Source organism: Salmo salar, unplaced genomic scaffold (assembly GCF_905237065.1).
Source record: "Salmo salar unplaced genomic scaffold, Ssal_v3.1, whole genome shotgun sequence".
Lineage (NCBI taxonomy): Eukaryota > Metazoa > Chordata > Actinopteri > Salmoniformes > Salmonidae > Salmo > Salmo salar.
The window spans coordinates 36,665-50,000 of NW_025548513.1; the positions used below are offsets into that span (position 1 = coordinate 36,665).

At 41.3% G+C, this 13,336-nt stretch overlaps 1 protein-coding gene across 1 annotated transcript in view; it reads right to left on the reverse strand.

Annotated features, from left to right (window-relative positions):
* Positions 1-12,411: 12,411 nt before the first annotated feature.
* The window catches only part of LOC123733114 (tripartite motif-containing protein 16-like), a 9,627-nt gene continuing 8,702 nt past the window's right edge, over positions 12,412-13,336 (reverse strand). The window contains exons 5-6 of the mRNA XM_045712472.1: positions 13,152-13,211; positions 12,412-12,920 (exon numbers count right to left, since the gene is read on the reverse strand). Coding sequence (XP_045568428.1) covers positions 12,412-12,920; positions 13,152-13,211 — 569 coding nt within the window. The remainder of the gene's footprint in view (positions 12,921-13,151; positions 13,212-13,336) is intronic.

Here is a 13,336-nt window from a genome sequence, read left to right on the forward strand (position 1 = left end):
GATATAGTTGAAATTTGCGCTTTGATCCTTGCTCCAAGCAAGCTGCAGACCCGGAGCTCTCTGCGCTGCTCCCCACGCCTCCTCTTTCATGCACAGAGGGCGGAGGGGCAGGAACAGACACTTCAACAAACATGGAGGAAGCAACAGCGTCTGCGGAGCGTTTTGACGAGGAATTGGTTAGTAAAAGAAAAAGCATTGGCTCAGTAATTTGGAGATGGTTCGGATTCAAAGTATCAGATGAGCAATAAAATCACGTTATATGTAGGCAGTGCCATAAAAAAAGTTACAGCCAGGGGTGGAAGCACTACAAATCTTTTTCACCACCTAAAACAGTGGCACAAACTGCAATACGAAGAGTGTGTGAAACTGCGCGCTGCAGAAGCCCCAGCCGCAAGCCGTCGACAACCCGATAAAGCTCCAGCCCCGAAACAAAGCTCACTGCAAACTTCATTTTCCCGCAGTGTGCCTTTATGAAAAGAAAATTGGCAAGTGGTGTACTATAACTACAGCGGTGTCCTATCACATTGCTAAAGATATGGTCCCTGTTGCAACTGTGGAACAAGTCGGATTCAAAAAAGCTACTGAAAACTATGGACCCGAGATATGAGCTTCCCAACTACTTTACACGAGAAGCACTGCCACAAATGTCCACTGAAGTCAGGCAGAGCCTTGCTGACCGGCTCGCTAACGGGACCCATTTTGGCGTAGAAATATGAAGTAGCATTAAATACTAAGCATAAATACTAAGAACAACAACAAGAACGAAACATCAGTAAATGTACATACAGAATAGTCATCATTTATAAATTATACACAAATAATAATACATACAAATCACTTACAGGATTCAAATTCACAAAATAAATGAATATAATATTTGATATTTATGATTAGGACTGGCGTTGATTAAAAAAAATAAACTATGAAACAAGAAAATATTAATGTAGAATATTTCTAAAGCTTGATTTTGGAAAGCACTTAGTTGTGTGAGTGTGTTAAAGTGAAAACAGAGTCAAATTTCTCGCATAAGCACATTTGTTTAATAGTTTTTTTAATGATTCTGACAGGACATGGCATGAATGACAAGCGCGTCACCCGGGCCATTTCTCTGTGCAAGAGAATTGTAAGCTGTTTTTGGTACAGCTGGAAGAAAAGGAGACATCTTGCTGAAGTCCAGATTCAGCTGGGTCTGCCAAGTCACCAACTCATAACCGAGTCTGCCACACGCTGGGGATCAAGGCAGCAGATGATAGAGAGAGTCCTGGAGCAGGAAGGAGCACTGGCCAAAGTCCTGTCTAATGACAAAAAGACCAGGCACCTTGTCCCTACCTGGCAGGACTTAGAGGTCCTAGAAGCAGTCCAAAAGGTCCTGAAACCTCTCCAGGACTTTACCGATGCTTTGTCAGGTGAGGAGTACGTCACTATCATATGTAAAACCTGTGCTGCACCTTTTTAACGACAGTCTCCTGGCATGTGATAGCGAGCTTTGCAAATCGATCAAGACCAGCATTGTTGAGTACCTCAACCGCAAGTATTCTGACCCAGCCACTACTGACCTATTGGAGATGGCTTCATTTGTGGATCCACGCTTCAGGGCCACCTATATCCCAAGTGAAAAAGTTGATGCATTGAAGCACAGAGCTGTCTTGGAGGTGGAGACGCTACTGGCTGATCAGAGCAGCTGTCAACCGCCTCACCTACGTGTGCCAACTGAGCCTGCAGATGGAGAAGCAGCAGTGGCACCAAAAGCTAAGACACTGGCAAGCTTCTTCAAGCAGCGCACAGCCACCACCACTGCGCCACCAACCAAGAGGGAGGCTATTGAAAATGAACTGTCAAGTTACTTGCAGTCAGCAAGTGTGGAGAGTGACACTGATCCCCTCAAGTGGTGGAAGGATCATGAAGTTGTCTTTCCAGCTCTGAGCCACCTGGCAAAAAAAGTATCTCTTGGTACCAGCTACCAGTTCACCCTCCGAAAGGGTTTTCAGCTGCAGTGGCAATATCGTGACCTGCCACAGAGCATCTCTGAAGCCGGATGCCGTTGACAGGCTGGTGTTTCTCGCACAAAATCTTTAAACGAAGGAGGACACGCTTGTCTTCTAATGTCTACCTCAAGACAGCATTACTGTTTATCAAAGTAAAAAAAGAGGGGGAAAATGTTTATTGAGTTGATAGTCTGTTTCTTGTGCAACTGGTTGAGGCTGTTCAGATAAGAAATTGAGTTAACAAAAAGCAAATGGTAATCTCAGGCTGATGTTTAAAAAACATTTTCTCAAACTGAGCACTTTATTTTGTTCTTTATATATAATTGCTGCCCTTACTAGGGTTTGTCATATTTTATTATTTTGTAATGTTCGTTATTTGCATCTGTGGATTTGTTAGAAAGGAGAAGAAATCTGTAATTTGATTTTAATAAGCCATTTAAAAGTTATCAAACTAAAAAAAGTTGACTTTTCTCATAAATATATATAATATTTATTTCCAAAAAGACAGGCCTATTTTATTTTATAGGCTATTTTTGTTTAAGATATTTTTATTTATTTAAATGTGCACCTTATGGAGCTTTGATTTCAAAAAGGTCGTCCTGTTGTTCTACAGTGTTTATGTTTACATGTTATTGTTATTTGAACAGCTGAGCATTTAATCTGAACCAGGTGAAGAGCCCTGTTTATTATTTATTCATTTGATTTTTCAACTGTTCACTGAAATAGCCACTTTCAATAAAACTACTTGAGACATGTCATATCTGGCTTTGACTTTGACTGAACATTTGCTCTCACTTTGCAGAAAAAAATATCAGGATATATATCTTATATCGATATTCAGCCTAAATATATCGGGATATGACTTTTGGTCCATATCGCCCAGCCCTAGCTCAAGCATTATTGAGCACATCTGCAGCAATAAGTGACTGACTGACCTGACAGGTGACTTGACAGGTGACCTGCCATGATACTATGCCTTTAGAGGTGGGGGTGGAAATGCAGTTGTTGTTCAGTCACTGCATGAATATTAAATATGGGTTATGCATATTCCATTTTTTTGTCCTCTAGTAAAACAAGTTGTTGTTGAACCAACTACCAATACTTCAATAAAATAGACGACTATTACATATTGGCCTATGTGTTTTCTTGCTGTGTTTCCATCCAGTAAAACTGTTAAGGAGAGAACGTTAGCATACAAAAGCTGTCCTCAATCTTCAGCTGGAAAGATGTCCAGTTATGATATTAGCAAATACTGTTTGTGGTTTCTGAAAGTACAGAATAAAGAGGAATTATTCATTAGAATACAATATAAGGATATAGCAATAAAACAATATTACAAATAACATAAAAATAGTTTATTGCATTGACAAAATCCCAGATTTGAGTTCTAACAGTAAGAAAGTAACTTTTGAGCTCCACAAGGGGGCAAGGCAGGGCAGAACAGAGCCATGCTGAATAGACCACATAAACAAACCATGGTCATATGTTTTATTTTATTTAACTAGGCAAGTCATTTAAAATGCCGTATAATGCTTGAATTTTAATTTTGAGATTATTTTGTTGTTGTCCAACCAATCCCTTTTACAGTCACACCAACATGTTTATGATACTTTATCAGTGTTTACAGTCACACCAACATGATGTATATGATACTTTATCAGTGTTTACAGTCACACCAACATGATGTTTATGATACTTTATCAGTATTTACAGTCACACCAACATGATGTATATGATACTTTATCAGTGTTTACAGTCACACCAACATGATGTATATGATACTTTATCAGTGTTTACAGTCACACCAACATGATGTTTATGATACTTTATCAGTGTTTACAGTCACACCAACATGATGTTTATGATACTTTATCAGTGTTTACAGTCACACCAACATGATGTATATGATACTTTATCAGTGTTTACAGTCACACCAACATGATGTATATGATACTTTATCAGTGTTTACAGTCATACCATGAAATGATCAGTTAACCTCTAGACTAGAAACACAGACAAATCACTTCAGGATGAAGTCCAATAGATGTCGCTGTTGCACTGTAGTAGTGGGGGGGAACAGGAAGTTCCGCTAGGCGCACACCATTCTTTAGAATAAGGAAAACGCAAGAACTGTGCTGTCTTTTTCTCTTTATTACTACAGTCTGAGGTCGGTAACGTCAACAGTGAGGACAATCCCAGCCTGTCTCTCTCCTTCCACACTGAGTCCAAACCTACAGTCACTGTGTCCTGATTGTGACAGTGGAGCCCAGTTTGCACTGCAGGATCCAGAGATGGAATCAGTGAAGCTGGAAGACTGCAGTCAAACACTGGAGCTGAATGTCAACATTAAAGAAGAGGAGGAGGAGATTGTCTCAACATGGTCTCCATTCTCTACATCCAGAGAGCAACAGCAGGAAGATCACAGAGCTAAGAGGTCTCACCACTGCCCACATTGTGAGGAGATTTTCCCAATTCTATCAAAGCTAAAAATACACCTTAAAACACACACTGGAGAGAATCTGTATCCCTGTAATGACTGTGGGAAGAGATTCACAACATCAAGGTCTCTGACAGTTCATCAGAGAATACACACAGGAGAGAAGCCTTACTCCTGCTCTGACTGTGGATAGAGTTTCTCTCGACAGGGAAACTTAAAAACACATGCACGTATACACACAGGAGAGAAGCCTTACTCCTGCTCTGACTGTGGATAGAGTTTCTATCGACTGGGAAACTTAAAAAGACATGCACGTATACACACGGGAGAGAAGCCTTACTCCTGCTCTGACTGTGGAAAGAGTTTCTCTCGACTGGCCCAGTTAAAAAGACACCAAGGTAATCATAAAGGAGAGAAGCCTTATCACAGATCTGACTGTAGATTTAGTTTTTTATCAACAGCTGAGCTAAAAGGGTCGTCAGAGAACACACAGAGGAGAGAAGCCTTACTTCTTCTCTAAATGTGGCAAGAGTTTCTCCCGATTGGGAAATGTAAAAACACACCAACGGATACACACTTGAGAGAAGCCTTACAGATTGGTGTATTTTTAAATGGCCCAATGTATACATAAAGGAGAGAAGTCTCATCAGTTTTCTCAGACCAGCTAAGATTAGTCACTCCACTTAATTCTCATCCCATGAAATAATTGTCATCTTTGAATTGGATCAGATGAAGACAGCGTAGAACACTCTATTGTAATACTGTTGGTTCTCACTGTGAGAACCCTGCAGACAAAAGGGATCATTCTAGAATGTTAGTCTCTCTTCTCTTTACTGATCAGCACCTTGTTGATATTGACATCTTGGATTTGCAATGATGGTTGAATATCCTCTGTGAGGCGTCTCACAATGGAGTCTGATGGTTGACTGGGTGGTACTGCTTCCCTCTGCAGTTTTCTGTGGGAATGAGCTTGTAGACACAACATATACTGAGTGTACAAAACATTAAGGACACCTGCTCTTTCCATAACATAGACTGTTTCTGTACAGCACTTGGTGACATCGGCTGATGTAAAAGGGCTTTAGAAATACATTTGATGATTTGATTGGTCTCCTGTACTATGTTTCCCACCAGCTCCTCTGTCAGAAACAACTTGAAGCACTCTGCCTCAGATGGAAATGGACTCCAGACTGGGACTCATCAAAACAAACAGCAGGGCCAGGAGGGGTGAAATGACTGGTGGCCTTCCAGCTACCACAGAACTCCTGTACTTCATCCACTGTCGGTCTCCCTCCATCACCACCAGCATCTTCAAAGGGACCTGGTACTTGGTCAGTGGACAAGGGAACCTCAGATTCAGGGTTCTCAATGGCTACAAGGTTGGGGGGGGGGGGGGGCAGCTCCTCACTGTCAGAATCTGATTCCTGACTTTCATACTCAGACTCATTGTCAGAATTGTAAAATAAATCTCCAGAATTTCCACATTTGTGAGTTGTCTCCTTTTGAAAGACATTGCTAATGCTACAGCTTAGCTCACTAGCTACATACATAAACAACAACACTGAATGGCTCAGAGTGAGAGGGGACGTGATTGACTGCCGGCATGCGTCACTTGTATCAATAAATCACCATCAGAAAATGTTTTGTGAGGTAATTATTTGTGTATTTACTGTTTTATTCACATGTTTTCAATTCTGGGTGACAAATCATGCATTCCGATTCTTGCATAGATTGTAATGGGCACATATTATGTGTGTAAAATCCTTATTTGAAGGTTATACTGATTATGATGAGCTAGCTAATTCCAGCTATGTGTATGGAGCCATGTTTGTTGACATACAATGCATTCTGGGTTTCACGTAATCATCCGTTTGACCAAAGATGTTATAACAAAATGAGGTGAGTAAGAGTTCACTCATTTTTTGAGGACTTCCGGAAATGAATGGTGGGATGTGAACGACGGTAGATGACACACCCCTTCAACACTATAAACAGACCAAACTCATCTTGTCTTTTATTATCTTCGGTTTCTGTGAGGGAAAAAATGCATGGCTGCTCGCTGAAACTAATCGTCGGATTACTGTCGATTTCTAGAAAGTGTTTTACCTAATTATTTCGATCAATGGTGAGCTCACCCCGTGATGTGATTAATTATACATAGTAATTGCAATTAGCTAATTCATATTGTAGTTTACGTCAGCCGAGAGTTAGAAAATATGACCGCTTGTGTTGGGTCAATCTTTCTTCAGTTAGCGCTAAGACAAATGTAGCCTACATTTTTTCCGGTTAGGATGATTGTGTTGTGCTATATATATATATATATATATACTTCTGTGAATATCTGAACCATTTGCATCCAAAAATAAACTGCTCACATTCTGGAGATAAACTTTGTAAGGACTGTGTGTGTTTTTATGTGTCCAGCTCAAATGCTGATTGTTGCGTCATTGGAAACTGTCCGTTGTAAATGAGTGTTCTAAATGAGTGTTCTAAAGAGTGTTCTAAACGAGGGTTCTAAATGAGGGTTGTAAATGAGGGTTCTAAAGAGCGTTCTAAATGAGTGTTCTCAAGAGCGTTCTAAATGAGTGTTCTAAATGAGCGTTCTAAACGAGGGTTCTAAATGAGTGTTCTAAAGAGTGTTCTAAAGAGTGTTCTAAACGAGGGTTCTAAACGAGGGTTCTAAACGAGGGTTCTAAATGAGGGTTGTAAATGAGGGTTCTAAAGAGCGTTCTAAATGAGTGTTCTCAATGAGCGTTGTAAATGAGCGTTCTAAATGAGTGTTCTAAATGAGCGTTCTAAACGAGGGTTCTAAATGAGTGTTCTAAATGAGCGTTGTAAATGAGCGTTCTAAACGAGCGTTCTAAATGAGCGTTCTAAATGAGCGTTCTAAATGAGTGTTGTAAATGAGTGTTCTAACTGAGTGTTCTAAATGAGCGTTCTAAATGAGGGTTCTAAAGAGCATTCTAAATGAGCGTTGTAAATGAGTGTTCTAAATGAGTGTTCTAAAATAGGGTTCTAAAAGAGGGTTCTAAAAGAGGGTTCTAAACGAGGGTTCGTAATGAGGGTTCTAAATGTGTGTTCTAAATGAGTGTTCTAATGAGCGTTCTAAACGAGGGTTCTAAATGAGGGTTCTAAATGAACGTTCTAAATGAGGGTTTTAAAATAGCGTTCTAAATGAGGGTTCTAAAAGAGGGTTCTAAAAGAGCGTTCTAAATGAGTGTTCTAAATGAGTGTTCTAAATGAGTGTTCGTAATGAGGGTTCTAAATGTGTGTTCTAAATGAGTGTTCTAATGAGTGTTCTAAATGAGGGTTCTAAATGAACGTTCTAAATGAGGGTTTTAAAATAGCGTTCTAAATGAGCGTTCTAAATGAGTGTTCTAAATGAGGGTTCTAAATGAGGGTTCTAAATGAGCGTTCTAAATGAGGGTTCTAAAAGAGGGTTCTAAAAGAGTGTTCTAAAGAAGCGTTCTAAAAGAGTGTTCTAAATTAGTGTTCGTAATGAGGGTTCTAACTGTGTGTTCGTAATGAGGGTTCTAACTGTGTGTTCTAAATGAGTGTTGTTAATGAGCGTTCTAAATGAGTGTTCTAAATGAGTGTTGTAAATGAGCGTTGTAAATGAGCGTTGTAACTGAGCGTTCTAACCGAGCGTTCTAAATGAGTGTTCTAAAAGAGTGTTAGGCTATATAGTGCACTGTGTTTGACCAAGGTCCACAGTTAATTGTAGTGCACAATTTAGTGTTCTAATCACACAGCGCTTCAGGAACCACTGTAGAACGATCACACCCCGTGTGACAGGCAGACAGGTTAGGGTTAGGAGGTGTTACTAGACAGACAGACAGACAGATAGACAGACAGACAGGTTAGAGTTAGGAGGTGTTACTAGACAGACAGACAGACAGACAGACAGACAGGTTAGGGTTAGGAGGTGTTACTGTACAGACAGACAGACAGACAGAGACAGACAGACAGGTTAGGGTTAGGAGGTGTTACTGTACAGACAGACAGGTTAGGGTTAGGAGGTGTTACTGTACAGACAGACAGACAGACAGGTTAGGGTTAGGAGGTGTTACTAGACAGACAGACAGACAGACAGACAGACAGACAGGTTAGAGTTAAGAGGTGTTACTGAACAGACAGACAGACAGGTTAGGAGGTGTTACTATACAGACAGACAGACAGACAGACAGACAGGTTAGGGTTAGGAGGTGTTACTGTACAGACAGACAGACAGGTTAGGGTTAGGAGGTGTTACTATACAGACAGACAGACAGACAGACAGGTTAGAGTTAGGTGTTACTGAACAGGCAGACAGACAGACAGGTTAGGAGGTGTTACTATACAGACAGACAGGCAGGCAGACAGACAGGTTAGAGTTAGGAGGTGTTACTGTACAGACAGACAGACAGACAGACAGGTTAGGGTTAGGAGGTGTTACTATACAGACAGACAGACAGACAGGTTAGGGTTAGGAGGTGTTACTAGACAGACAGACAGGTTAGGGTTAGGAGGTGTTACTATACAGACAGACAGACAGGTTAGGGTTATGAGGTGTTACTGTACAGACAGACAGACAGACAGACAGGTTAGGGTTAGGAGGTGTTACTGAAAAGACAGACAGAGAGACAGACAGAGAGACAGGTTAGAGTTAGGAGGAAAAAAATGCATGGCTGCACGCTGAAACTAATCGTCGGATTACTGTCGATTTCTAGAAAGTGTTTTACCTAATTATTTCGATCAATGGTGAGCTCACCCCGTGATGTGATTAATTATACATAGTAATTGCTATTAGCTAATTCATATTGTAGTTTACGTCAGCCGAGAGTTAGAAAATATGACTGCTTGTGTTGGGTCAATCTATCCTCAGTTAGCGCTACGACAAATGTAGCCTACATTTTTCCGGTTAGGATGATTGTATTGTGCTATATATACTGCTCAAAAAAATAAAGGGAACACTTAAACAACACATCCTAGATCTGAATGAAATAAATAATCTTATTAAATACTGTTTTCTTTACATAGTTGAATGTGCTGACAACAAAATCACACAAAAATAATCAATGGAAATCCAATTTATCAACCCATGGAGGTCTGGATTTGTAGTCACACTCAAAATTAAAGTGGAAAACCACACTACAGGGTGATCCAACTTTGATGTAATGTCCTTAAAACAAGTCAAAATGAGGCTCAGTAGTGTGTGTGGCCTCCACGTGCCTGTATGACCTCCCTACAACGCCTGGGCATGCTCCTGATGAGGTGGCGGATGGTCTCCTGAGGGATCTCCTCCCAGACCTGGACTAAAGCATCCACCAACTCCTGGACAGTCTGTGGTGCAACGTGGCGTTGGTGGATGGAGCGAGACATGATGTCCCAGATGTGCTCAATTGGATTCAGGTCTGGGGAACGGGCGGGCCAGTCCATAGCATCAATGCCTTCCTCTTGCAGGAACTGCTGACACACTCCAGCCACATGAGGTCTAGCATTGTCTTGCATTAGGAGGAACCCAGGGCCAACCGCACCAGCATATGGTCTCACAAGGGGTCTGAGGATCTCATCTCGGTACCTAATGGCAGTCAGGCTACCTCTCAATTTAGAACACACATTTAGAACCCTCGTTTAGAACGCTCATTTAGAACGCTCATTTAGAACCCTCGTTTAGAACGCTCTTTTAGAACCCTCGTTTAGAACGCTCGTTTAGAACGCTCTTTAGAACCCTAGTTTAGAACGTTCCTTTAGAACGCTCATTTAGAACGCTCTTTAGAACCCTCATTTAGAACCCTCATTTACAACAACAATCAGCATTTGAGCTGGACACACTTTTTCAGAAACTATTTACACAAAAACACACACAGTCCTTACAAAGTTTATCTCCAGAATGTGAGCAGTTTATTTTTGGATGCAAATGGTTCATATATTCACAGAAGTATATATATTTAATCACTGAACAGTAGCAGACCTAACTTCATCTGTTCCTGACTCTGGATAGTGGATTAAAAAGACCACCTGTTGTTACATCACCACCAGACATCATGATTCATGGAAATGGACATTGTATTTTATCAAATATGAAAACCTTAAATCTCTTCAAATTCAAATCAGTCAGAAAATAAGGATTGTACATAAAACAGAGCAGAATAAATCATCACATCTGGGGACCATCACCACCAGCATGACTAGTATCTATGTGGACCCTACTACAGTTTAACCAGCTCAGCTATAGACTACACCAGCATGACTAGTATCTATGTGGACCCTACTACAGTTTAACCAGCTCAGCTATAGACTACACCAGCATGACTAGTATCTATGTGGACCCTACTACAGTTTAACCAGCTCAGCTATAGTCTACACCAGCATGACTAGTATCTATGTGGACCCTACTACAGTTTAACCAGCTCAGCTATAGACTACACCAGCATGACTAGTATCTATGTGGACCCTACTACAGTTTAACCAGCTCAGCTATAGACTACACCAGCATGACTAGTATCTATGTGGACCCTACTACAGTTTAACCAGCTCAGCTATAGACTACACCAGCATGACTAGTATCTATGTGGACCCTACTACAGTTTAACCAGCTCAGCTATAGACTACACCAGCATGACTAGTATCTATGTGGACCCTACTACAGTTTAACCAGCTCAGCTATAGACTACACCAGCATGACTAGTATCTATGTGGACCCTACTACAGTTTAACCAGCTCAGCTATAGACTACACCAGCATGACTAGTATCTATGTGGACCCTACTACAGTTTAACCAGCTCAGCTATAGACTATACCAGCATGACTAGTATCTATGTGGACCCTACTACAGTTTAACCAGCTCAGCTATAGACTACACCAGCATGACTAGTATCTATGTGGACCCTACTACAGTTTAACCAGCTCAGCTATAGACTACACCAGCATGACTAGTATCTATGTGGACCCTACTACAGTTTAACCAGCTCAGCTATAGACTACACCAGCGTGACTAGTATCTATGTGGACCCTACTACAGTTTAACCAGCTCAGCTATAGACTACACCAGCATGACTAGTATCTATGTGGACCCTACTACAGTTTAACCAGCTCAGCTATAGACTACACCAGCATGACTAGTATCTATGTGGACCCTACTACAGTTTAACCAGCTCAGCTATAGACTACACCAGCATGACTAGTATCTATGTGGACCCTACTACAGTTTAACCAGCTCAGCTATAGACTACACCAGCATGACTAGTATCTATGTGGACCCTACTACAGTTTAACCAGCTCAGCTATAGACTATACCAGCATGACTAGTATCTATGTGGACCCTACTACAGTTTAACCAGCTCAGCTATAGACTACACCAGCATGACTAGTATCTATGTGGACCCTACTACAGTTTAACCAGCTCAGCTATAGACTACACCAGCATGACTAGTATCTATGTGGACCCTACTACAGTTTAACCAGCTCAGCTATAGACTACACCAGCATGACTAGTATCTATGTGGACCCTACCACAGTTTAACCAGCTCAGCTATAGACTACACCAGCATGACTAGTATCTATGTGGACCCTACCACAGTTTAACCAGCTCAGCTATAGATTACACCAGCATGACTAGTATCTATGTGGACCCTACTACAGTTTAACCAGCTCAGCTATAGACTACACCAGCGTGACTAGTATCTATGTGGACCCTACTACAGTTTAACCAGCTCAGCTATAGACTACACCAGCGTGACTAGTATCTATGTGGACCCTACTACAGTTTAACCAGCTCAGCTATTGACTACACCAGCATGACTAGTATCTATGTGGACCCTACTACAGTTTAACCAGCTCAGCTATAGACTACACCAGCATGACTAGTATCTATGTGGACCCTACTACAGTTTAACCAGCTCAGCTATAGACTACACCAGCATGACTAGTATCTATGTGGACCCTACTACAGTTTAACCAGCTCAGCTATAGACTACACCAGCATGACTAGTATCTATGTGGACCCTACTACAGTTTAACCAGCTCAGCAGTACCAGAGAGCATAAACCCAGGATAGAGGGGCTGAGTGAATGTGGTCTGGACTCTGTGGAGGAGGGTCATTGTGTCAGAGACACTGTGGAAGGACAGAGTACCTGCCTTGTGATCCAGGTACACTCCTACTCTGGAGGACTGAGGGCCTGATACTTTAGTCACAACATTATTGTGTCTGAAATAATAACCACCTCTAGAGCACTGTAAACTCCAGGACTTGTTATTGTATCCAAATATATTATCTCTCTCTGTTCTGCTGATGTCTTTATATGAGACTGCTGTATAAACATTACCACTCCACTCCACCTCCCAGTAACAGCGTCCAGACAGACCCTCTCTACACAGAACCTGGTACTGGTTGGTGAATCTGTCTGGATGACCAGGATATGGTTGGACTTGGTCTGTCCAGGTCACCTTTCTGTTCCCTTCAGACAGAGAGAGGTGTGTGTGTGCTGTGTTTGGGTCCAGTGTGAGCTGACAGGAATCTGGGAGAAGAGCAGAGACCAATGAGGGGAGTCAGAACAATAAGTTAAGTCAGATACTGTATCTACCCTGTCTTTGATTAGAGCACAGCAGAGATCAAATCAGAGAAATATGAGGAGTCAGATAGATACCCAGTCTTTGATTAGATCTACTATTGCTATATATTTCTAGAGGGATTGTTAGGAGTGGCAGTAAAAAGAGACTGTTAGTTACTTCACAATAAAGAGACTCACATTGTAACAACTGTTCTCTGGTCTTGGGCTCTGGAGGCAGAACAACCTCCACTATATTCACTACAGACACACAAACACATTGACAGAGAGAGGGAATGTTATCATCATACCATATTCCACATGTATATGACTAGTAGGGAACTTTCAATGGTCTAAAGTTGATGTTCTGATTGTTTTCAACACAC